The 27,097-nt window shown below is 42.0% G+C and overlaps 2 protein-coding genes across 3 annotated transcripts in view; both read left to right on the top strand.

The window, feature by feature from the left end:
- Positions 1-2,027: 2,027 nt before the first annotated feature.
- The window catches only part of POC1B (POC1 centriolar protein B), a 107,289-nt gene continuing 82,219 nt past the window's right edge, over positions 2,028-27,097 (top strand). The window contains exons 1-3 of one of the 2 annotated variants that reach the window (XM_082850515.1): positions 2,028-2,101; positions 2,763-2,847; positions 23,132-23,303. In XM_082850515.1, the coding sequence (XP_082706641.1) occupies positions 2,087-2,101; positions 2,763-2,847; positions 23,132-23,303 (272 nt within the window). In that variant the 5' untranslated portion in view covers positions 2,028-2,086. Of the gene's footprint in view, positions 2,102-2,447; positions 2,848-23,131; positions 23,304-27,097 lie in introns of those variants that run through there. The other variant, XM_082850516.1, reaches the window with a different exon arrangement.
- LOC309969007 (polypeptide N-acetylgalactosaminyltransferase 4) lies at positions 3,190-8,206 on the top strand. Its single transcript, XM_082850514.1, has one exon. The coding sequence runs from the start codon at positions 3,415-3,417 to the stop codon at positions 5,161-5,163; it is 1,749 nt and encodes a 582-aa protein (XP_082706640.1). The 5' UTR covers positions 3,190-3,414; the 3' UTR covers positions 5,164-8,206.

Below are 27,097 nucleotides of genomic sequence, written 5' to 3'. Positions count from 1 at the left end.
CACATTTTGTTTATTGATTCACGTGTTGGATACGTGAATTATTTCCACTTATTGGTTATTGTGAGTAATGCTGCTATGAATATTGGTGTACAAGTATCTGTTCCAGTCCCTGTTTTTAATACATTTGGGTATATACATAGGAGTTAACTTTTTGAGGAACTGCCAAACTGTTTCCACAGTGCTATATCCTTTTACATTCCCACCAGCATCCAGCATTATTTTTAAATATATTGCTCTTTTTTTAAAAAAAAAAAGTCAAACCTAGACTGGGAATAAGTAGCAAAGCTTAGAGTCCTGCCACAGTTTGCTGATAAATTGCTGGTATCAACAATCTGGACACATCACCTCCTAAACGAGAGCAATGTTTCCCAATGTACACAGCTGAGACTCCCATGGCAATCGCCTAAGGGGCTTATTACATCTATAGGGTCCTCGATCCCACCCCCTATATGCTGATTCAGCATTTTGGGGAATGAGGTCCCCTAAATCAGCTGTCCCCAGCTTTTTTGGCACCAGGGACCGGTTTTGTGGAAGACAATTTTTCCACGGGGGGTGAGTGTGTGTATGTGTGGCAGGGGAGGTGGGGGGAAGGTCCAGGCGGTAATGCGAGCGAGGGAGCGATGCGGGGGGCAGCAGATGAAACTTTGCTGGCTCGCCCGCCACTCACCTCCTGCTGTATGGCCAGGTTCCTAACAGGCCGCGGACCTGCAGCGGTCCGCGGCCCAGAAGTTGGGGGACCCCTGCCCTAAATCATCATTATGCATGTTAAAATATGAGACTCAGAAGCCTAGATTGTTGAGTTCTTAAAGGCAGGGAAAATACCTCAGTCACCTTTGAACTCCTCAGAGCCAAATATACAGGAGATATTCAACAAACATATACTTGAACTAATGTTGCAGTCTAAAGCTATTTCCTACTTGCTTGATTGCTATGTATAGTACTCATTAAAACTAAATTCTATCACTAGACAACTAGTTAATCTGTAATTTTGGTGTATAGTTTATCTTTCATTTGCATAGAATGTGTATCTTACCAGCTGTGGTCTATTATGCCATCTTATGCTGCCAAGAATCTTCTGTGTATAATTTTCAGCTGAGTCCTTCAAGCTTTGAGGCAGGGTAAAAAAGGGTATGGACTTGGAACTGGAAGAGCTGTGTGTGATCGTTGATAATTAAATTAAAATAAGAATCAAGTTTATAATTTGTAAAGGTTGGTAACATTTTGTAACTCTATTAACTTCATAGTGTTGCTGAAGCTCAATGATATTCTGTGCAAGAAAGCCTACTGTAGCAAAGGCTATTGTTACTATATTGCCCAATAATTTAAACAAAACAATATGTTCCTTTCTACGTCTTCCTAAAAAGTTTAAATATGCTGCTGTATCAATTTGCTGCTCTAAAGCATATGCAAATGAGATTGGAATAGAAAACGCACAGCAGAAAAACATTAAGTGGATTCACAACATTAATTCATTCATCACGTTTATACAGTATCAACATTTATAACAAGCCAGGCATTGTGTGAAAACTTGTGATTAAATAAATTCAAGCCTGTCCTCCAGAGGTTTAGTTCCTTTGGGTATATTAATAAATAGCAAGCGGCCCCATTTCGCATCAAACTCTCTTGTGCGTCATAAGCTGTCTGGGACCAGCTTGAAATTCGCGCGGGCTGTCTCTTTAACGTGTAATAGAACTCTGATTGCATCGATCACAGGCTCATTACCCTCTCCCACCCATCGGTCTCTTTTCCATCCCGGTTACTACCCTCCTACTTATGTCAAGTCGTGGGGAGCGCAGGTGTTAGTAAAAGTTGGTTTTGATGTGTGCCGGCACCTGACCCCGGGGCTTCCCGCTTGCCAGGTGGCGGAGGCCAGGCTCTCTACGGCGCGGGCGGAGCCTCGGGGCTCGGCTGGCCATGCCTGGAGCGCGGGGTTTGAGTGGGCCGTTGTTGTAGTGACCGCGAGGCGCTGCCGCTCCAGGCAGACTGTTCCGGGCGCCGCAAGGTCCCCCTTCCTACCTCTCCCCCTCCCTTCCCCCGATTCCCCACACGGGCAGGGGGCAGGAGCCAGGAGCCAACCGCTCCCCCCATGGCCTCCGCCCCGGTAAGGACGGGCTGGGGTGCGCCTCCCCGGAGCCGGTCCCGCCGGCTGGGGAGCCAGGTCGGGGCCGCGCCCGCACCTGGCGGGAGATGGAGGCAGACGTCCTCAGTTGGGTCCCGAGCCGCTAGCCCCTCGCTCCGGGGCGCCGGTGACTCGTCCTCTGCCACTGGGACACCGGGAGCGCAGAGCCCTGGCCGAGCTCCCGGGCACTCCTCCCCGAGTCCCGGAGCTCCGACAGCCCCGGCAGCTTCATGGACCCCAGAATTCTCTGAGGGTTTCCGTGGAGAGCCTGCGTCAGAATCACCTGGGAAGTTTTTGAAAAGTACCGAAGCCCGGGCCCCGCCTCGCACCTGTGACTGCGTGCCAGCGGGCGGGGTCCCGGAACGTGCATTTAAATGGAGCTGCCCAGGTGGTCCCTCGCGTGCGCTCGGTTCTGGGAAGCGCGAGTGGAGGATTCGGCCGGCTCTGCTGGGGAAGTTGGCGCTCGGCGTCCCCCTGTAGCGGTGGCCGCGTGTGCTCGCGCGGGGCGCTCCTGCTCTGCACACCCACCTTCGATGCGGCCGTTCCCGGGCCGGCCTCCGGGGGAGGGGACAGCGTTGATGCCCGACCCCCCCAAATTCGAGGTCAGCATCTGCTTTCAAAACTTGACAACTTTCCTTCCCAGGAGGACCCCGTTCTGCAGCGTTATTTTAAGGGCCACAAAGCGGCGATCACCTCCGCGGACTTTAGTCCCGACGGCAAACAACTTGGTAAGTTTTCTTTTTTTCTTTTTGTAATGAGACGCTCAACCGATCAGAACCCTTGCCTCCTGTCCACGCCGGGCCCCCGCGAGAACCACTGAGGACGTATGGGTGGAGGTGGTGTTGAACGCAGCCGAGATGCATTCGGAGCCAGAGTGGGCCCGAGCTGGGGCCACCTTGGTCATCCCGGCCCACAGCCCGGCCCCGCAGGGTCGCCCGTAGGCCTGGGCCTGGCCGACGACTTTGCGAACTAACCACCAGGAGGAGTAAGTGGGAAGGGGCGGAGTTTGTCCTCGGCCCCGGGAGGGAGGGGTGTTGGCTGGAGAGTTTGTGAAAAGTTGTGAGACCAGCAGGAGGAAGTGGGGAGAGAGGCGTTGGGGCTGTTCCGGAGGCCGAGCACGGGGTGGTCTTAGGTGACCCCCGGGGAGCCCCCGCGGCTGGAAAGGAGCCGAGCGCCTGCATGAAAGGAGGAACCTGCTGGGAAGTTCGCTTCTACCTGAGCCCGGAATTCCAGCGTCGGGTCCCGCAGCCCTTCCCCTGCGTGGTGGCTCTGGTGGCCGCGTCCGCGCCCCAGCAATGAGGATCCGGATGGCCGTGAGGTGGACATGGGCAGGCAAAAGCTGCCTGCTGCTGGCGCTTTTAACAGTGGCCTATCTCCTGGTGGAACTCTCCGTCTCCACTCTCCATGCCTCCCCAGGAGCCGGCCTTGCCAGGGAGCGGGGCCCAAGACAGCTCTCAGACTCCGGGAAGAAAGCAGTGGATTTGTCTCGACCGCTTTATGAGAAGCCCCCTGCAGATTCCCATGCACTTGGGGAGTGGGGGAAGGCCAGCACACTCCAGCTCAAGGAGGGTGAACTGAAGCAGCAAGAAGAACTCATTGAGAGATATGCCATTAATATTTACCTCAGTGACAGGATTTCCCTGCACCGCCACATAGAGGATAAAAGAATGTATGAGTGTAAATCCAAGAAATTTAACTATAGGAGACTTCCCACCACTTCTGTTATCGTTGCTTTCTATAATGAAGCCTGGTCGACTTTGCTCCGCACCATCCACAGTGTTTTAGAAACTTCTCCTGCAGTCCTTTTGAAGGAGATCATCTTAGTCGATGACTTGAGCGACAGAGTTTATTTGAAGACACAACTTGAAACTTACATCAGCAATCTCGATAGAGTCCGCTTGATTAGAACAAATAAGCGGGAGGGGCTGGTTAGGGCCCGTCTGATTGGGGCCACTTTTGCCACTGGGGATGTCCTCACTTTCCTGGATTGTCACTGTGAGTGTAATACTGGTTGGCTGGAGCCACTTTTGGAAAGGATTGCTAAAGATGAAACAGCAATTGTTTGTCCTGTTATAGACACCATTGATTGGAATACTTTTGAATTCTATATGCAGACTGGGGAGCCCATGATTGGTGGGTTTGATTGGCGTCTAACGTTCCAGTGGCATTCTGTCCCCAAACATGAAAGGGAGAGGAGGAAATCGAGAATTGACCCAATCAGATCACCCACCATGGCTGGAGGACTGTTTGCTGTCAGCAAAAAATATTTTCAGTACCTTGGAACTTATGACACTGGGATGGAAGTGTGGGGAGGTGAAAATCTGGAGCTGTCTTTTAGGGTGTGGCAGTGTGGAGGTAAACTGGAGATCCACCCCTGTTCTCACGTGGGCCACGTTTTCCCCAAGCGGGCGCCATATGCTCGGCCCAATTTCCTGCAGAATACTGCTCGGGCAGCGGAAGTGTGGATGGACGGGTACAAAGAGCATTTCTACAATCGAAACCCTCCAGCAAGGAAAGAAGCTTATGGCGATATTTCTGAAAGAAAGTTACTACGAGAACGGCTGAGGTGCAAGAGCTTTGACTGGTATTTGAAAAATGTGTTTTCTAATTTACATGTTCCAGAGGATAGGCCAGGCTGGCACGGAGCTATTCGCAGTATTGGGATCTCTTCTGAATGTTTAGATTATAATTCTCCTGACAACAACCCCACAGGTGCTAACCTTTCACTGTTTGGATGCCACGGTCAAGGAGGCAATCAATTCTTTGAATATACTTCGAACAAAGAAATAAGGTTTAATTCAGTGACAGAGTTATGTGCAGAGGTTCCTGAGCAAAAAAGTCACGTGGGAATGCAAAATTGTCCCAGAGATGGGTTTCCTGTTCCAGCAAACATTATTTGGTATTTTAAAGAAGATGGAACCATTTTTCATCCCCACTCAGGACTGTGTCTTAGTGCTTACCGGACACCTGAGGGCCGACCTGATGTTCAAATGAGAACTTGTGATGCTCTAGATAAAAATCAAATCTGGAAGTTTGAGAAATAGAAGAGCATAACAGCACTTTCTCGTCCTGAGCTGACGATAGCTTGAGGAAAGTCAAAGAGCCTTCAGAGAGCCTCAGTGAAGATTAAGTTTATCAGCATTCACCCAGCGGTCATCTGCAAGAGCTCTGTAAAAGCTGTGGATCATTTTGGTGAAAACACTGAAACTGGGTACACAGAGAGCTGCTGTTTAATATTTCAAAGTGCCTTACTTATGGGTTTTATTTAAGAGCTTTGTCAATATGGTCTCTTCTTTATGAATTTGACTTGAGATACACAAAACATTTAAGTGCCAGACTTAATGATAAAGAACGTAAAAGTCCATGCAAAACGAGGGATGATTTATTTTGATGGGTAAGTTCACTGCACATCCCATCAAAAAAAAACAAAAAAACAACTCAGAAATGTGCAGTTTGAGCTATTGCTATTTTTATTGTACATAGAATTTGAATTTCCTTTAGCCAGCACATTAAATTTTAGGTTTTGTTTATTTTTTTAATTCTAATTTTCCTTTACTCAAATAGAAATCAAGGAAAGTTAATCTTAAGGAGAAGGACCTGGTTTAGACATATGTGTCATTAGATGTGAATTTGAATGTAAGTTTAGAGGTCTTTTTAACATACAGACATCTCAGAAAAATATACCCATATCTGAATGAAATGAGAGATATTTACATTCCAGACTGCAAACTTGAGCTATTGGACTTAACTGATCTATATTGATACCTCACATCACTCTGATTTTGTAAGCTGTCCTCTCCGTGAACTTGTTTGTGTGTGTAGGGCATTTTCTGATTGCACTTCCTTAAGTTATGAATGTATTGGAGAGGGACTCATTCAGAATACTGTGCTTCTCTTTGTTAATGCTTAATCACTTAAAGTAAATGCTTAATCACTTAAAATTAACACAATAGAGGACAGCTGCATTTACTGAAATGTGTGAAACTGAAAGTGGGCCCACATCTACAAAGGCTGTGGAACTCTCCTACAGACTTCTTGCTAATTAGGACTTTTAAGGATCAATTTTAAGAAAACAAGGGGAAAAGATAGCCTTGGCAATGGTGGATGCTGCCTTCCAGGTTGTTTTCTGCACCTAACCCTGAGCCTGGTGCTTAGGCAGCTGTCAGTAGTTGTGGGTGAATGACTGAATGAATGGCTCAGCCGATGATTGTGACTTTGGTCAAGTCATTTGATTGACTTAGTTTGGGCCTCAGTTTCTCATCTGTAAAATGTGGGTGCTGGAGCAGGTCTTGAAGATCTCTCCAGCTCTGAAATGTTATGCTTGTACATTCAGTCACTGTGCAATCTTTACAACACCTTTATTTCCTCCCTGCTAATGTAGGTAATGTTGTTGTGCAACGTTCAGTCCAGTTATGAAGCTGGAAAAAAAGAAATGGTTTTAAAAATTAAGTGAGCTGAGCTCAACTGAAGTGGTTTATTTTGGATTGAATGGAGAGTTGTGGTCAGTGTTTGTATTCATTTTATTTTGACAATTGCTGAACCAATTTTTGTTTTTTATCTTTAATCTTTCAAACTCTAAAAGTTATCTTTTGGGTTAAGAATATGAATATTTTCCAAACTAAATTATGCAAGAAGTAAACATACTTAAAAAAATTATTTTTACTGGTTTTATTCCAATGTTGTATCCAGAATTCAATCATAGGCTGAATTCAGAATTAAATCTTAATTAGTTCATTGTGGTCTAGATTTGTGAAAAATGCATGCTCCATAAAGCATCAGTCCACAGTACTCGGAAGTTGTTTTCGGTGTCTACTTGATGACTTGGAGAGTAGGAACTTTGCAAAATCTAAATTTAAGAAAAGTTTGTAGGATAACCATTTCAAAAAGTAAAATTGCTATGTATTTTGAATATTTTGTTTCTCTTTTGTTTCTTAAAATAAAAATGTGTTAATAACTTTCTGTACGTTATGCAGCAAAGAATTGTCCAGATTCCATGTGCAGTGTGCATGGCCCTGGGTACAATTTAGGAGGGTTTGTAATCTGCTCTGATGTGGTTAATTGGCAGCAGCTATGCTCCTAAACCCACCCTCACCCCTTGCTCAGTCTGCCTTTTCGTCTTTAAAATCACCCTTTCTCTTTTTATTTATTTTTGTTGTTCTTCTTAGCCCCCTATCAAATGGGAAACTAAGATTGACATATTCTAAATGTACTTACTGGAATTATTTTTATTCTAGAATCTTGCTGCTCCCATCGAAAAAAAAGGGAGCGTTGAAAAGTAAAGCGCTTAATTCTTTATTTACCTTTTGCCTAAATTGCAGGGTGTGTGACCTGTTAATCTTTTTGGAAGAAATTTTAGGCTAGTGTTTTATTTATATCAGTAATTTGGAATCAGTGGGCTGTTCATTCCTCACAGTAATGTAGGTAACGGAAGAATGAGACCCAATTTTCATATATAGGCATTTCCAATTTAATTCCTAAAATACACTGTAAAACTACAAAGTATATTTTGATTGCCTGCTTCTAATTTATTGGTACCAAAGCTCTTTTTTGCAGTAGATAATTAAGAGTTGATCTTTTAATTTATATGCTTAAAAACAGTTTTATAAAAAATTTGGTAGACAAGAAGTTTCAACTTTAAATGGTCACTATGTTATTTAGTGTTCAGTTCTATGAATATCTTGAGTAAATAGTCATTTTTAGCAGCCATTTAAAAAAATGATAATCTGGTCATCTACAGGATCTCTATAACTCAGAATAACTTGTTTGTAAACGAAGATTTGTCTGTGCACCCAGTAGTAGGCTCCTGAGTATTCATTAATTGTTGGCAAATCTCACTTTTCTAGGTTGATGATAGGAGGTTATTTTTCAGTTGTGTAATTTTAGTTGGTTTAGGGTCTCAATTTTAATTAATAAAATACTTAGTTTTGACTTTTTTGTCCTTTTCTATTGATGTTTTAATAATGTTTTAAAATGAGCACAAGGAATGTTGAGGTTCAGATTAATCTCTTTTGAACGATGAATTTTTTTGTGTGTGATGAGCGGTTTCCATCCTTTTTTCCTTTTGTTAATGGTATTTGCAATATTGATTAAGACATATAAAATAAAATGTGTGCCTAATTATTTTTGCAAATGGATTCTGATGATTTTAGTCCCTGGGGTCACTCTTCCTGTGTACACATTTATTGATGGTAATAGAAGTAAGTTAGCTTGTAATTATTTTACTTATTTGACAATGCAGGCAGTAGAATATTTTAAAAAGTTGAATTTCATGTATTATCTTGCAAAGTGTCGTTAACCAGCAAGTATTCTGAAGTGGTGTTAACACTACTCGTGCATTAACTACTCATAAACAAACTGGAAATGATCGGAGATCTCTGGGACAAATTGGGGACACTATAGAAGGAGGCAAGTGGGTACGTGGGCACCTTAGCACAAATTTCAGAACCCTGGGCCGAAAAGAAATGTCTGTCCTGTAAACTGCATAGCTTCCCATTTCCCTCAACCTTCTCTCTGCATCACCCTGTCCCTAAGTGCAATTCCTGTCCACCAGTAGCATCTCTGTCCCTCTTTTAGTGATTCCTTCCAAACACCCTCCACCCCTGCCTCTCCCTGGCCTGAAACACTGCCTGAGCATCACCAGCCCAAGGACTCCGCTTTGTATATCAGATGTCTTATAGCCACGTTTAGGATATGTGTAGTCAAGCTAAACATATTTTCACTGATCTTTTTTTTTATGTACAGTTTAAAACGTTACTATAAATATATGTTATGATCTTCCTAATAATGAGTAATATAATCTTGCTAGTAAGTTTCTAAATGACTGCAACCCTATGCAGATCATTTCATCTCTCTGTGTTTCAGTTTCATGAACGTTAGAAAACACTGGAAAATCCGTAGAGACAATATTAGTGGCTGCCAGGGCCTGGGGGAGGCAGGAATAGAGAATGATTGCTAATGAGGATGGGTTTTTTTGGAGAGTGTGGTGGTGGTGGTGATGAGAATGTTCTGGAATTAGTGACAGTGGTTGTACAACTTTGGGCAAAACACTGAATTGTACACTTTAAAAGGGTGAATTTGTGGTATGTGACTTGTATCTCAATTAAAAAAAAAGTTCAGGGGAGAAAAAGAGGCTGGAGAATTTCATGTGTCTCAGAAAAGATTGCTCTTTTCTCTGTCCCTCTGTGCATACTAGACTTTAAAACAGGCCAGCAGTATTTATTGTTGATACTTGAGTCATGCTGTAATTCAGCAGAATTAAGGAAGTTAGATAAATATGTGAATCTCCGAGCTTCGTATGAGGGTGCAGGTGGAAACCAGTTTGTATTGGAGTTTTTTCTTAAGATTTCAAAAAAACCTCAATCCTTTTGAACAGGAGGTAGAGATTATTATAAAAGGTGAAACGAGTTCCCAGAGTATATAATTGTCTGTGGCAGAACTGAAGACTAGAGAACTCCTTCTAACTTGCTAGTTAGTAGTCAGATACTACTTTTCCTTTTGTGCCCAACTTCTTCATTTCCCAGGCTGGCTGGGAAGGGATGTCTGCTGCAGGCCAGCAGTGTCCTCAGCTGTCTGATCATCATTCTAACCCATTTATTTACACTTATCTAATCCTCTTCATAAAAGGAATAGGAGGTACTCTATTTACTTAGTACTCTTTTTTTTTTTTCTTTAAAGTTAATTCTGCTATGTGTCAGGTGCTGTCTTATGCTTGGGTGTACATACAGAGATGTACAAAACAGGTGTGCTTCTTATGATGGTATGAAGAATTCACAGTCCAGTGATAGAGACAGATATTAACAAGTAAACATACAAATCATGTGCAGATACAACTTGAAACTGGAAAACAACCAAATGCTGTGAAGAAAAGGAACAGGTTTCTTTGAGGGATGAAAACTGGGGCAAAGTACTTAAGTTTATGGGGTCAAAGAACACTTCTCCGTGGAAGTTAGATTTAGCTCAAGACCTGAAGGAGGAGCTAGCTAGGCAAAGACTAGAGACAGAATAGTATAAGCAAAAATCAAGGGTGGGAAAGAGCTTGTCCTTGATCAAGGAAATAAAAGAAGGCCAGAATGGGTAGAGCCTGTAAACAAAGGAAGAAAGAGAGCTTTGGGAGGTGAAATTGCAGGGGGAGGCCGAGGCAGCTGGAGTTGTCTTTGGAGGCTATAGTGGGTTAAACGGCGACCCCCCAAAAGATATGTCCATGTCCTAATCCCTGGAACTTGTAAATGTGACTTTATTTGAAAGAAAAGGTCTTTGCAGATGTAATCAAGGATCTTGAGCAGGGATCCTCCTGAACTATCTGGGTGGGCCCTAAAATGAGACATACAGAGGAGATAAGAGGAGGAGGCCACGTGAAGTCAGAGATCGGAATGATAGAGCCACTGGCCAAGGAGCTCCTGGAGGCACCAGAAGCTGGAAAAGGCAAGGAATGAAATCTCTAGAGCCTTTAGAGGGAGTGTGATCCTGCCAACACCTTGATTTTGGACTTCTGGCCTCCAGAACCGTGAGAGAATAAATTTCTGTTGCTTTAAGCCTCCAAGCTTTTAGTAATTTGTTATGGCAGCCACAGGAAACTAAGAGAGCATGCTTTAGGCTTTTGTTCTGAGAGTCATGGAAATTTGTTGAAGGATTTTAAATGAGGGAATGATACAATATGATTTATACCTCAAAAAGATCACTCTGGTTACTACGTGGAGATTGAACCACTGTGAGTAGAGAAATCAATTAGGAGCTATTATATCAGCAGGAGATGATGGTGGTTCAGACTAGGATGGTGGTCTTCAAACTCGGTGATAGCCTGGGAAAGAGAAATTTGGGAGTTACTAGCATACAAATGGTATTTAAAGTCATGGGAATAGATGAGGTCACCTGGGAAAAACATAGAACAATGAGGGCAAATGGTCCATTTCTGAGTCCTAAGGCTCTCCAACCTTTGGATCAGAAGAGGAAATGACAAAAGAATCAAAGAAGGAATAGTCGGAAAAATAGGAGGGGAACCCATTATAGTAAGGTATTATGAAAGCCAAGGTGTAGATAGAGTGGAGTAAAAATGTAGAAGAGAGAGAAGAAGATATTAAATAGTCATTAGAAAGAGTGGGGAAGGGAACTATTATAGAGTTGAGCACCACTGGGTAGTGTGGAAGATCCGTGTGCAATTAGCGATCATGAATTTATAGTATTTCCAGTCTTCCTGGGAGTGTGTCTAGCAATTCTCACTGGCACAGATATAGTCTCAGAAAAGGCAGAGCGACTGGGATTTTGCCAGGGGAATTTAAAGGAAGGAGGAAAAGTCAAAGGATTGAATATATGTGTAAGAAGGGGTTTATAATTTGGATAAGGAGAGAAGTGAGGCTTATAAATCAGATAGTGAAATGAAGATAGTGATAGAGAGCCTCAGTGGAGAACATAGGTCAATGGATTGGAGTTCTGGATGAGTTAGAAGCTCATCCAGAAAAGAAGCTATAAGAAAAGCATGTTGCCAAAGCGTAGTGGGTTTCATTTAGCAATCAGGGAAGTGTTGGTTCTGCTGGCGACAAAATCCAGGGTTTGACCATGGAATGGGCTGCTGAGGAAGCATGGAAGAAAAGGTCTTTGGAGAGGCCTGGTTGTCCCTTTAGTCTGAAATATTCTTCACCACCTCACTCTGGTTGGCTGGCTCCTTCCTGTGCTTCACGCCCCCACTTAAAATGCCACTGATTACTCCATCTGAATAAAGTATTCTATGCCCATGAAAAATTCTCACGTGACATCCTGCTTTATCGTTCATGTCTCTTAGCTCAATTTAAAGTGATATGCTTGCCTGCTAATTGACTTGTTTCCCTCTTCTCTGCTTAAATTTAAGCCTATACCAGGGCTCCCTGTTTTACAAATAAAGTAGCTCAGCACAAAGAGGCACATGGACAAGTGCTGGCAAGATAATCATTGGTCTTTGCTTTGGGTGTTATCATGGCTAAAGCAGATTTTGCTGGGAGAACGGTGATAGGTGTACTGTTCACATGGCTTTCGAGAAAGATATTTTCTTCCATTAAGATCCTGTGTCTGAGATGCAATATAGATTTTAGCACTTGAAAATGCTGCCCAAGTCAAGAGCTCGCCTGCAATTTTCAGCTAAGTTTGTGACCTGCCAGCATATTTGATTTTGCATTTATTGAAATGTTCATTAAAACAATGCGTCTACTGAAACCCAAAGAAGTTACTTAAATGAAATAAAGCTTCACACAAACTTAAATTAAAAAAAAAAAAATTAAGCTCCCTATTCAGAGATTTTTGCCTGTATCGTTACTTAGGACTCTCCCCACCCCGCCCACCATGCCTTACATGTGGTAGGGGTGAGATATCTGTTGAATGAACTAATAATACCAGGAGTTAGAACGGAGAGAAAGACCTGAAGTGTGAAAGAGAAAATGATTGTTGCTTGAAAGGGCTGCAGGGAACTTGATGTCCCCGAGCAGAGTCAAAGTGCAAGTAGGTTAGTAGGAGGAGGGACTTTCAGAGAGGAGGATGTGTATACAAGAGGGATCATGTAGTGGGCGTTTCTCTGGCCCGTGGTAGCTTTGGGGAAGGAGAGCAGGCATGGGTACCAGGGTCAGCTAAGGGGCTATCTGGAGCATTATGGGAGAGAGTGCAGGGTAATTGATGTGCAGAGAGGCTGAAGGCTTAAATTCCTGCTCATGACTGGAGGAAACAGCATGAAGCATGGTGGATTTATACTCAGTAGCCTCTTGGAAGGTGGTGGGCTCTTGGGTTTCACAGGATGAGTTGGAAGGTGATCAGAGAGGAGAGGATGGGAAAAAATGACCACCTGTGAAATACCATCCCTCTTTATGCAGACAGAAACTGGAAGTTGAGTAACTTTGCTGAGGCGGTATAGCTAGTAAGCAGCAGAGCTTGGGTGAGCCTGACTTCCAGTCGGCCTCTGGAGCCACACTCTTTTCCATTAGGGCAGTTTCCCAGAGGGGCACACTTAAGTTTATACAAATGTTAGAAGAGTTTAAGAGCATTTTCATGTGACGTGCACAATCTGAGCTGCACTTTAGAAGTTTCCATTTAAAACGATATATTTTAACATTGATGTTGTCACCTTTTCCTCTTTTTGTGTTCAAGGTTACCCTGTCATTGATTCATTCCCTATTTAATCTGTGGGATGTTTGTAGAGTAAATGACAGTATAGGACAAGTTTATATCTCCTTTTTCTTTCTGAATAGAGGCAGAATGAAATTGTGAATTTTTAAGTTATTTTCCTCACAGTGAAACTATAATTAAAGTTTGCCAGAAATTCTTTTTCTATTCTGGTTCTTGATGGCAACCTGTGTAGCAGATTTACTTAAGTTCCTCCTACTGTTATAGTTTTAAAAATTGCTCCCAAGCGCTAAAGTAAGCTCGGGTACACACTGAGAGGCAGTAGCAGAGTGCAGTATTTCTCAGATGTCCACATATATCAGAATGGACTGAGAAAGTGATCAAAAGTTCAGATTCCTGGGTCTCACTCCAGAGAATGTAACTTACTAGAAATACACGTTTTTCACAAGGTCCCCAAGTAATTCCAATGGGGATAATCAGTAAATCCCCAGAGCTTCTCCAAGCACTGGGTTCTTGGTTAAATGCCCCGGCTGTGGAGTCTGATAGACCCGGTTAAACACGGAGCTCTACTCCTTCCCACCTGCGTGACTCTGGGCAAGTTACTTCACCTCACCAAGCCTCATTTCCTCATCTGTAAAAAGGGGATAATGATGGTCACCTACCTCGTTGTGAGGATTATGTAAAAGGATGTTTACCAAGTTCTTAAAAGTACTCGGCCCACAGTGACAACTCAAGAAGGGTTTGTGTTAAGATTGTCACCCCTCATCGAGATACAGAAATGGAAACGTTAAATTTCTCCACATTGTCATTACTAAAGATTATTCTTAAAGCAGTCACAACTCCTTTGAGACTCTGCTTACACCAGCAAGCTAACTACTTAGTGTCAGCTAGCAAGAAAATTATTCCCTCATTCAGACAGGAATTTTAAGTCAGTGCCATCACTTAATTATACTATTATATAGTGCTTGGATTGTACAAACTATTCTGAAAGTATTAGCTAGGGTATTAAAGTTTATCTAGTTACGGTTAGAATATTATCTTTTTATTGTGCAACCATCTCCCTTCTCTCTGGGTTTATGGATGTGTATGCCTGGGGATTATATTTTATTTTTCTTTTCTTAAAAATACTTATAGTTGGGCTTCCCTGGTGGCGCAGTGGTTGAAAGTCCACCTGCCGATGCAGGGGATGCGGGTTCGTGCCCCAGTCCGGGAGGATCCCACATGCCGCGGAGCGGCTGGGCCCGTGAGCCATGGCCGCTGAGCCTGCGCGTCCGGAGCCTGTGCTCCTTAACGGGAGAGGCCACAACAGTGAGAGGCCCGTGTACCGCAAAAAAAAAAAAAAAAAAACTTATAGTGAACTCCTTCTCTTAGATTTCCTTAGATTTCCTTGTTTATATTTTCCTGAAGAAGGTGGTCCAGTGTTTCTGTTGTGAACCAAAGACCAGCATGAACCTGGAAATGCAACAGAAAGTACAAAATCATGGTGCCCTCAAACTAGAGAGCTGAGTTTCATTCTGGTAATGGGTTTTAAAGCAGAACATAATAAGGGTAGGAAATATATTGAGGGACTTCTGCAATAATTGAAAAATTCAAGAATTTCTATATGGAGGTGATTGAGTTATTAGGACTCTCTTGATTATGGAATGAAAAGGCCTAAGAGGAATATAATCCAAATTTATAAAGTTGTGAAAGATACTATATTATGAACATGAACCTTTTTAGTAAATTCTAAAATATGTACTCTTTGACCCATCAATAATTCTTTTGGGCATTTATCACAGTGTTATTTTGCATATGTCAGAAATGATACATGTACATTGCAGCAGCATTTGTAAACAACCTAAATAGGGTAGACTGGTTAGATAAATTAAGGTATAGCTACACAATAGAATACTATGCAGCTATTAAAAAGACTAAGGCCAACTTCTGCCTCCAGACACGATAGTAACTGGTAACCAAACTTGCCCTCCAGCTGAAAACAACTGTAAAATGAGACAGAATATATGAGGCAACTGTTTTCGGGCATTGAGCAAACAGGGAATGTAAACCGGTGATCCTTGCAAGAAGGAAACACCTTCTTGCAACGAAGGTGAGCTCCTCCCTACTTGGCTTTCTCCCTGGGGGCACTCTTCATGCTGCACAGCAGCGGTAGAGCAAAGCGGAGCAGAGGTCTTAGTTCTTCTGGCTGTGTCCGGGCTGAATGCGTGTGGCAGGGTTCCTGAGAAGCTGCTGCTGAGTGGGGTACGTGGCCTCAGATGTCTGTGGGGCCTGCTGCAGTTTTGGCTGAGGTGCAAGTTGGGAGAGTGTGAGGTCTAGCGGAGACCCCTTCCTGCCGGGCTGAAAGAGGAGTGGTGAGCCCAGTGACCATGCCGGGCTAGAGCGCTCCAGCTCTAGCTCAGACAAAGGGGAGATCTTGCCCAGCATCTCAGGCGAGACACCAGGGAGGCCAGGCCTTAGGCATCAGGACCACATCTGAAATAAAGGGCATGCCCGAAAACTAAATTTAAAACTGAAGTAGATTTGCTCTAACAAAGAATAAAACCAAGGCTGGCAAGATCAAAAGGAGTAAAACTGCACCCTGAACTCTAGTTAGTAGCACCGCTTTTTGCAGGGGTGTGGGTTAGTGATTCTGAAACCGTTTGCGTGCTCTAGACTTGAACAAAAATATATTGAGTGTAACGTGAGCCAGATTTTTTACTGTGGGGGAAGAGAGTTATAAATGTAAGAAGAGGGAGGGCTGGAATGTATTTGGTGCTGTTAGATTGAATTAGAGTTATCAATATGAACTCATGGTTTTTAATATCTTTATCTTCATTTCTACACATATTGATAGATACAGCTTTCTATTTATATCTGCTTTCTTAGTTCTGCCTGCTGAGATTTCTATTTATACCTTCTTAGTTCTGTTAGCTGTCACAGCAGTAGCAATGAGCAAACATAGTTTCCAGATCTTGGTTTCTAAATACCACTCTCTATTAAGAGGAATCAGAGCTTCTTGGGGAGAAAAGACCTATTCCAGGGCTGGAGCAGGGAAAGTACATCTTAGAACATCTTGTAATTCTAGAAGTAAGGAAGTATTCAAAATGATGGACACATATCAGAAGGACACAGAGGCCAGCTTTAAGGGGCTCTTACTAGCCAAATCTGGAACAATATGAGTCAAAATAAATAATGATAGCTTTGAATTATAACCCACTGAGTAAAATAATCTGAGTTCACACTGATACGAACAAGTATCTGAATAAGTAGCTAAGTGGAGAAAAAGAGAAGATTCTTCCTTAAAGTAACAAATTAACAAATTAAACATTAGTTCATTAATTAAACATTAATTAGTAAACCATAGGAAGAATAATGGGTTGGAAAATCATTGAAGGATGCTAAAATTAGTGGGTGATGGACTTCCCTGGTGGCACAGTGGTTGAAAATCCGCCCACCAATGCAGGAGACACGGGTTCAAGCCCTGGTCTGGGAAGATCCCACATGCTGCGGAGCACCTAAGCCCGTGCGCCACAACTGCTGAAGCCCACGTGCCTAGAGCCCATGCTCCGCAACACACAAGAGAAGCCACCGCAATGAGAAGCCCACATACTGCAAAGAAGAGTAGCCCCCGGTCTCCGCGACTAGAGACAGCCCTCTCACAGCAACAAAGACCTTACGCAGCCAAAAATAAATAAATTAATTAATTAAAAAAAATAAAATTAGTGGGTGACAGTTTATTGAGGAAGAGGATATTTATATAGTTTACAGTATCTCCCAACAAAATACTAATTAATTACAAAGTGGAAAAATACTAACTTTACAAGGCAAAAACTACCTAAGCCAAGTGATCAAAGTTAATCTCACCAGTACTGGGACAGATACCAAGCGTATCCTGATATGATGCACTGATAAGGGCACAACATAATTTTTGTGGTGTTCTTGTCAAAAGTGTATATCCTGAATCTAATGGCAAGGAAACAACAGGAAAAAAACAAACTCATTAAAAAAGAGATCAGATTTGTGATTACCAGAGGCAGTGGTGGGGGAAGGGGGATTTGGATGGAGGTCGTCAGAAGGTACAAGCCTCCAGATGTAAGGTAAATAAGTACTAGGGGTGTATAACTATAATTGACACTGCTGTACGTTGTATATAAAAGCTGTTAAGAGAGTAAACTCTTAAGAGTTCTCATCATGAGGAAAAATATTTTTTTCCCTATTTCATTACTGGATCTCTTTGAGATGGTGGATGTTCACTAAACTTACTGTGGTCATCATTTGATGTGTGTAAGTCAAATCATTATGCTGTACACCTTAAACTTATACAGTGCTGTATGTCAATTATATCTCAATAAAAATGGAAGAAAAAATCCAGAAAAAAAAGTGATTTGACACACATATTTGCTTAAACACATGGGAGGATACTCAAGAAAATGAGTATCCTCTCTCCTATGTGCTTAAACAAATATGTTAACTATGCCTCTAGGAAGGGAAACCAGGTGGCCAAGGGCTGGAAGGAAATTTGGTAAATACTCTTGTAATACTAGAATTCTGCGTCATATACATTTATTACCATTAGAAAAGATAATTTAACAACAAATGCAATAATTGGGAGGCAGTACCATCTCTTTCCAGAAAAAGGTATTCCTCGCAAAGCAAACCTCCAGTTAACTGTAGTTGATTTTGGTTAAATCAATGAGAGAGCTCGGGTTGAGGAAAGAAAGTTATTGCTACTTAAGGTGACGCAATAACTGCTGGCCTTTTGGACATTATGGAGAGCAAACCATTAGTATGCTCTTTGTTGTCACCTCCAGAGACCTGACACTGGCCTAGGTGACTGTGGACTTTGTTCTTTCTTTTGTCCTAATGAGGATTTCTTCAAACAATAGATTATTGTTATAAAATATAAATACTTTTTTTTTAAATGGGTAGATTTACTAGTTAAATTTTTAACTTCCTCCCTTTGATAGTTTATCTTAAAATAGATGAGTCAGATGACGATTAGGTACAAGCTTTGACATTTTAAATGATGTGGTAATGTTTATAGAGGGTATGGTTCACTAGAAATGTATGAAAGCAAATTCCAGGTTGACACTGTACAACATTGACACCAATAATCAAACACCTTTTATTATTGTGGTATTAGGGTTTGGTGGCGCAGGGTTAAGGAAGTAAGGAGGGAAATTCAGTGTTGGTTTTCAGAGTTTCCAATAAGAATGCATTCATGGGCTTTTTGTAGATTGTTAGTCTTTTTTTCTGTTTTCTTGAAATTTGGAAGAAAAAGTAGAGTGTACCCTGAGCCACACAGTTGTAATTGGGACATCCCTGCTTCTAGTGTTTCATAATTATTAGGGCTTGGAAATGCCACCTTGCTGTAAGGTTTTGCTGTCCTTTAAACCACGCGTTCATCCTGCCCTCTCATCACTTCTCTTAAGCGGGTCTCAGGCTGATAATAGCCAAGTGTTGCTTTAATGTAGCCATCAACTCTAAATTTATGATTTTTGAGCATCTACTCTGCTTAAGATGTCCTTTTCCTTTTCTGACAAAATATGTAAAGTCTCAAGTCCTGTGGCACCTTCTCAGTTAAGTGTCATGTTCTTATTCCTCTGGCTCTGCCCTCTGCCCCTCCCCCCCACCCAGCCCATGCCACCCCCAATCAATTGTTGCTTCACCATGATCCTATAATAACATTTTTTCTGGTCCTTGTCATATTAAACATCAGTGACCCTGTAAACCTTCAATGAGTTCATGGATCAATTGTGTATTAACTCCCTCCACTGCCTCCCTCCCATTTTCTCCTCCACCCACACCATTCCAGCTTTGATCCCACCACTTCACTGAAGCAAATCTTGTTGCCAAGCCAACGTTTGATCCTCGGGCCTAGGGCTGGCTTCTTGGGCAAATGACCTGTATCGTTGCGTAGGTCTCATACTTGGTTTAATGCTCTGCTATCATGGTCTTGAAATTCTTAATGATTTCCCACAAGGGCCTCCACATTTACACTGGACCCCCCCAAATTATGTAGCTGGTCGTGTTCAGGCCTGATCTTAACCAGATCTCTTCAAAGCACTTCACACAGCCCGTCAGCCTCTTGGAACACATCCTGAATTCCTGGACACCAGTCTCCTTGCCCCCTCCGCCTCCATTTATGGCTCCTTCCTGTCTCTCCCTTCTCTCCAGGTTAAGTATCTGCACCCTCTTCTTTATCTAGACTCACTGCCTGAGTGGTCCCATCCAGTTTCCAGTCTTTAATGTATTATCTACACTGTTGCTGCTGACAGTAACACAAATTAAAACGACAGTAATAATAGCTACATTTGAGCGTTTTCTATGTGCCAGGCATGTCTTCTGAGTATTATTTCACTTAATACTTTAAATGCCTTAATTTCATTAAATCTCTCTAAGATTTACCTGGGTGCGCACGCCAAAAGCTGGGCACCTTTGTTTCTTTTCTTTCTTTCCCCTTCACATCTAATGTGTTTGCAAGCCTTGTGGACTCCCGTCTTTATGATATATCTTGGTTTTGACTGCTTCTACTATTTCCACAGCCTTCAGCCTAGTCCAAACCACCACCTTCTGGCCGGATTATTACAATAGCCTCCTGAGTGATTTCCTTCTTCCCGCTGTGCATACTCCACACAACAGCCAGAGTGAGATTTTTTTGTTCGTTTCGTCTAAACATTTTATTAAAGTGTAAGATATGTACCACAATTGGACAGCTTGCAGAATTTCTACAACCGTGACATGCCCATTTTGCCAACATCCAGAGTGAGAAGCCCTCTTGTGCTCCCTTCTAGCCACTGTCCTCCCTCCCTACCACCCACATGATCTCTATGCTGACTTCTAACTCCATAGATTAGTTTTGCTGCTTCTTGAACTTCGTATAAACGAAATTTAATTACACGTTAGGTGCACGGTATGAATATACCACAGCTTTTGTATCTGTTTTACTTTGATGGACAGTTGGGTTTCTAGTTTTGGTCTTCTTTGAATAGTACTTCCACAACATTATTGTACGTGTCTTCTGCTAAACATGCATAAGAATTTCTGTAGGTATATACCTAGGCGTCAGATTCTGAGTCAGATGGTAAGTGTACATTCAGCTTCAACAGATTTCAAAACAATTTTCCAAGGGTGCTTAAAACGACCAGCATTATTTGAGAGCTCCACTTGTTACACATACTCACCAAGATTTGGTACTATTTATCTCTTTTATTGTAGCCATTCTAATGAGAGTGTAGTGATATCTTATTGTGGTTTTAATTTGCACTTTCCTAGTGACTAATGGATTTGAGCACCTTTTCATATGTTTATCGGCCATTTGCATAGCCTCCTTTATGAAGTGCCTGTTTAAGCCCTTTGCCTATGTATTTGCCTGTCGTATTTTACTGCCTTTCCTTATTGATTTGTAGGCTTCTTTATATATTCTTTATTATATGTTGGATAAATGTATTGTAAATGTCTTTTTCGTCTCTGTAGCTTGCGTTTTCACTTGCTTGGCGGTATCTTTCAATGAGCAAAATTTCTTAATTTTAGTGTAGTACAAATTATCATTCTTTTCTTTTAGTAATTTTAGTAATTTAGTCATTTTCCAGTATTATCTAAGCAATCGTTGCCTACCCCAATGGCCATGAAGATATTCCCCTCAGTTCTCTCCTAAAAGCTTATTGTTTTACTGATCACATTTAGATCTGCAATCCATGCGGAATTACTTTTGTGTACAGTATAAAGTGTAGAAGTCAATGTACATTTTTTTTCCTTGTGAATACCCAGTGGACCCAACATCATTTTTGCAAAGATCATCCTTTTCTCACTGTCAGAGCGGCAGTTTTCTTAAATCAGATCACAAGGTCCTCCTGCTTATAATCCTTCAGTGGCTGAGAACTAAATACACACCTCTCACCATGGCGTCTTGCTGGCATCAGCTTCTCTCTGGGCTTCCATCCCTTGTTCTCTTTTTCTCCCCTCCCCTGTGGACATGCTGGTCTCCTTGCTGTTCCTCAGGTTGACAAGTGCATGGCTGTCTCAGGCCCTCGCATGTGGAGCCCTCCTGCCCAGAGTGCTCCTTCTTCACGTCTTAGCCTGGATCACTCCTCATTTCACTCAAGTCTCTGCTCGCATGTCCCTTCCTTGGAAAGGACCACTAACTACCCCATATAACATTAAGAATATGGTCAAAAGGTTTAAGCTTCCACTTATAAGTACTAGGGATGTAATGTACAGCATGATTAATATAATTCACACTGCTGTCTGTTATATGTGAAAGTTAAGAGAGTAAATCCTAAGAGTTCTCATCACAAGGAAAACAAATTTTTTTTTCTTTAATGAGAAATATGAAATGATGAATGTTCACTGAACCTATAGTGGTAATCATTTCATGATGTATATCTCAAACCTGGAAGAAAAAAATAATATATAAAAGTCCTCTGAACATGTATGATATTATAGTCTAATGAAGCATCTCCTGCTCTGTTGTGATTCCCTGAGGGCGCGAGGTTGTGTCTTACTCCCTTTTGTAGCTCTTGTTTGTAGCATAATACCTTAGAACTCAGAGTCCCCAATATAATGTACATAATAATTCATTGTTTTCCCTATTTTGTCCACATTAGCCCCAGATAATTCAAACCCTGATTTATTTAATAATTTGATGAGCTGTAATGGAATGTCAACTTTTTGTACTTTTAAAAAAAGGGGGTAGTATACAGCTTATAAACTCACTTTAACTATTTTACATGGAAACATTGCATAGGCCAAGTCCAAATGAATTTTATCTATGGCTAAGGAACTTAGAAGGTTTTCAGTGACTTTATATTTCTCTTCTAACAGTAATACTAATTGTATTTCAAGTTTATAAAGTTTTTTTTTTCTAAACATTCTACAGTCTAGACTTAGTGATTCTCATTGACCTGGTTCCTCTCACTGGGGCTATTTGGGGGCTACATGAATATATAAAATTTGGTTTTAGGGCAAGAGTTAGATCTTTCATTTGTTTATTTCTTCATTCCTTGTTTAAGGCATTTGTTTCCACTGTTGATTTCATTTGTTTTCCTTTTCTTAAAGCCTTAAGTTAATGTCTGAAACACATGACTCTTTTATTAATTGTAGAATGTCATAACAGAGCAAAAAAGTGTGTTTTAAGATTACCTTATCTAGCTATAAAAGACATTACTGGTCAATTAACAAAACTGGAAAGCAGTAGATTAAAGTACTGTCACTGGTAAATTTTCTGAAGTTGATTACAGTGCTATTGGTATGTAAAAGAATATCTTTATTCTTAGAAAAATACCCTTAAGTATTTAGGAATAAAGGTACCATGATGATGAATTTACTTACCCCAGAATCGCTTAGGAAGAAGAAATTGTGTGTTTGTATGTGTGCCCACACATACAATGCTTGTGTACAGAAAAAGAGTGCGCACAGGAGCAAATTATAAACCAAATGGGGCAAAATAGTAACAACAGGTGGATCTGGTAAAGGGTATATTAATGTTCTTTATACTATTTTTATGACTGTTCTATAACTGTGAAGTTATCTCTGCATAAACAGTTTAAAAAAATCATTCTCATCCAGCCCTCTCAGGAAAAGCATTCAGTCCTTATGACACAAAGATTAAGTTACTTTCGCAGTCAACCTGAGAGAGACAGAACTGACTCCTACTCCTGTGTCTCTGTTGTATTGTGCTGCCTTCTTCTAGTAAATAGTCATTGAGTTCTAACTAAATACAGGGGCCAATAATCCTGCTCTGTGGCTACATAGGACACAGCCAAGCTTGCATATTAGTGATGTGGCTTTGGGTTTCTTTTACAAATGTTTTTGCCATTGCTTGGTCTGTCTCACAACCTCCAGGCCCCTCTGTTACCTGGACGTCTTGTTCTTAGATATGCTGCCCATTGTAATGAGACATGCCTACATTTGCGTTTTAACACACAGTGGTTTTGTTCTTCTATTTCTTAATAGCTACCGGTTCTTGGGATACGTTTCTCATGCTGTGGAGTTTCAAGCCGCAAGCTAGAGCTTTCAGATATGTGGGTCACAAGGACATTGTAACCAGCGTGCAGTTTTCTCCACTTGGAAACTTACTGGCATCTGCTTCACGAGACAGGACCGTTAGACTCTGGATTCCTGATAAGTAAGAGAAACGAACACCTGTTATGCTCTGGATTTAGAAATGTGAAAGAATACTGGAGGCGGGCCGTTCCCTGTGCACTTCTTGGAATGCCCACACCCCTAGTTACCTGCACATCTTTAGTCTGAGTCACAAACAAGGTGTACTGCCCTTGTCATAAAGTCAGACTATTTCATTACCGTTTTTTCCTCATCTTTAACTCATAATTGTGTCTTCTGTTTGAAAACTATTTCTAACCATGGAAATATGCTTAATATGTCCTAAGGTTTTCTTGGGGTGGGGGGGGCGGTGGTTAGGAAGGGTGATGGTTATCAATCCCTTTATAAATCTGATGTAAGCTTTAGATCGTCTCCCCAGAGGGATATACATCAGCCTGTCTAATCAAGATTTTACAGTTTATTAACCTACTACCACCCATCGCGGATCCTTGAGGGGACTTTGAATCTCTATTAAAAACCCCGGGGCTAGCTATTCTTTGATGCATATCATTCATTTGGGCTCCAGAATTTTCTTGTTAAAGAGAATTTCTGACAAATGTATAAACCTCATTGCATTTGTGCACAGTCCTATCCTGTCATAGCAAACCTCTCTATAAGAGGTTTTTTAAATCCTAGCTGATAGCCCATCTATTTTAAGCAATTATTGAGCCTTGATTATTTTAAAAGTTCTTAAACTCTTAATTATAAAGAATTTCAAGCATACATGAAAATAGAATGGGTGACGTGACAACTCCCTCCCCACATAACCGTCCCCCATATCCAGCAGTTATCAGTGTTCTGTCAGTCTTGTTTCATCTGTTCCCCCGTTGCCACACACCTTTTTTTTTCTTTTCTGGAATACGTATTATTAGAACAAATCTCACACATCATATCATTTCCTTCATAAATACTTAGGATAATAAGAAACGAGTGTTTTCCTTCACTCTGTTGTGGCAGGATTTGATTTGTGGTACGTGCCTGAACAGGCTCAGGCACTCGCAAATGAATGAAAGTTCCAGGGGCATTTCCCTGCCAGTGGGCACTTTCTTCCTGCCACTACCCAAAGGATCTCCATACTGAGAAATCTGAACATTATCCCGAGGTAGCAAACACTACTGAGGAGAAGTGACGTATTATGATACTGCAGATGGCAATGTAGAGGGAATTGTAAGGACAAGAGGCTGATTTGGGGTCCAAAAGTGAAAGCATTTTTTAAAATCCTTCACTTTAGGAATTTAGGACTAGTGGTTTGTTATTCTCAGCACAGCCTGTCTCCCATCGCTAATTCAGGGAAATCTCAGTAAACTGCACGAGGGTAGATGAGGTGAAAGCACACTGAATCATTAACTTGTACTGGCTAATCTAAGTACAACAATTAGGCTTGTGTAGACACGTCTAGTTCCTCTTCCTAAATCAGATCACAGTGGTGCCAGGGCAATAGTGGGTCATGGCAAGGAGAAGGAAACTGATTAACCAGTTACCTATTGCTGCATAACAGTCCTCAAAACTTAGTAGCTTAATACAATAACTATCATTTCTCACAATTTTCTGGGTTGCCTGGATGACTCCTCTGCCCCATTGATGTTGGCTCTTACTCACGCAGCTTCATTAAGCTGGCAGCTGGGCTGGCAGGTCCAATGCCTCCCTCGTACACCTGTGGCCTTAGTGCCGGCTATTGGCTGGGGCACCGTGGTCCTCCAGCACTATAAGGACTTCCTTACAGCATGGCAGCTGGATTCTAGGATGGTAAAAGCCAGAGCTGCTAGACTTTTTAAAGGCTGGTCCTGAAACTTGCACAGTATGTATCCCTTCTGCCACATTCTGTTGGTCAAAGTAAGTCACAGCACCAGCCGAGATTCAAAGGGAGGAGAAATGGATGGATTCCACCTCCCATGGGGAGGAGTGGCGTGTGTGCACAGGGATGAGGGGAATTGTGGGCAGCCGGATGAGCAAACACCAGAACTGGTGACGGGAAGGCTAAGAAAGCATAGTAGGAGCGAGTTCGGAGGCAGGTCTGGCCTGGCGTTCATCACAGTCGGCAGTCAAGAGAATTTGGGCGGAAAGGGCAGGTGAACGTGTGGGAGGTGGAAAGTCCGTGTGAAGGCAATGTGAGGAACTAGAAACCAGTTAAGCACCAGCACAACAAACACTAGGCACTCTTATCTTGGTTTCCTAGATGCTTCCTGTTGAGACCAGACCTGGATCTGGCCATTGGGCCAGCCTGTAGCCAAGAGGAGCGGCTTTTAGAAAGAATGCAAGCAGGAAAGCCTCCTGCAGTATGGAGTGCAGAAGAAAGATCAGGGCAGACTTTGATGATACCAGCTGTCTCTTGGCTTCCTGGCTATAGCAGATACCAAGTCTTTTCTTTGTTTTCTCTAGGCTTTATGCTTAAAGTCAGGCCATACTGTACTCCTGACTTCTACTCAAAGAACTTTCCCTTGAAACCTGACTGACCTAGTAGTCCCTGAATGCTCCCTCCTATTTTGTTTTTAAATACTGATTTTAATTATTCTTGGTATGTCATATATCAGGTGATGGAGATTTATGACAAAGTCACCTCTGCCTTCTACAGGCCACTGGAAGGGAAAGCCAGGATGGATCTAAGAACCATTAAGTATTGACTCTTCCCAGCAGAATTCAGCAAAGTGTACTGAGTTCTTTTTCCATGCCTGACATTGTGCTAGATGCTGGTCTTTTAGAGATGAATAATCAACTTTCCTGTCCTCAAAAAATTACTGCCTAATAGGAGAGAAACAGGACTATTTTAAAACAAAAATTACTGTATAATGTAATAAGCAAAATAGCTATAATAAAAAGGGAACAATTAAGCCTGTCTGGGTTGGTCAAGGGGGCTTTGCTGGTAGGGGAAAGTAGTCAGGCTAAGAAAGCTGTAAGTACAAAGCCAGAGGTGTGTTTGAAGCAGTGAGACTGTTGTAAGAGTACAAAGGTCAGTGCAGTGGCAGGATGTCTCGCCAGAGAGCTTGGGCGTTGTACTTTTTCTTGGAGAGCAGCCCATGACACGTTTACACTGGGATTTACACGCTTAGAATTATACATTTAGCAAGGCTGTAAGCACAGTATGTAGGTGACTGGAGGGAGATGAAAGATTAGAGCAGGGAGACCAGTTAAGAGGCTTTTGCAGTAATCTAGGTGAAGGATATTGAGGGTATGTATATCTACCTTAATGCAAGCATAGCTGGGATGGAAAGAAGAGGAGGGATTCAAAAGATATTTAGGAGGTGATAGCAGTCTCACTATCACATTAAATAGGTTGCTGACCTATCGGATGTTGGGGAGGAGCTGAGTGTAACTTCCAGGCTTCTGCAAATTCTGCTGCCTGATCTTCTTCAAACACTTGTGGTGATTTTTCCCATAAGGCATCACCTGTATAAATATGACTTTCTGAATGGAAAAATTGCTAAGTCTAAATGTAGTATAAAGTGAAAGTACCTTGGGAACTTGGAAACGCTGACACAAAGTAGCATTTCCCAAATGTCACCATTTAACTCCAGCGCTGTCTACGAGCCTACCCCTAATTATGTCAGCATTTTTCCTGCTGCTTCTCCTTAAATGCCACACATTATTTTCTCCACCTTTTTTTTCCTATTCTCATTTTCCCACCCTAGCCAAGAAAAAAACAGTATCTGAAATTTCAAGGTGTTGAGAACTGAAGGATCAATATGTTATTACCATTTATCTTTTGTTTTGCTTATGAATGTAAGATTGGGCTCAGGGCTGAGCAAGGCCTTAGGTATACCTCAGGATCTCAGTTCGCATTGCTGGTGGGTGAAAGCGGGAAAGTCAGATCACCCAGGGACA

This window comes from Leucopleurus acutus (assembly GCF_964270905.1).
Source record: "Leucopleurus acutus genome assembly, chromosome: 11".
Classification (NCBI taxonomy): domain Eukaryota; kingdom Metazoa; phylum Chordata; class Mammalia; order Artiodactyla; family Delphinidae; genus Leucopleurus; species Leucopleurus acutus.
This window is presented reverse-complemented; position numbering and strand designations above follow the sequence as displayed.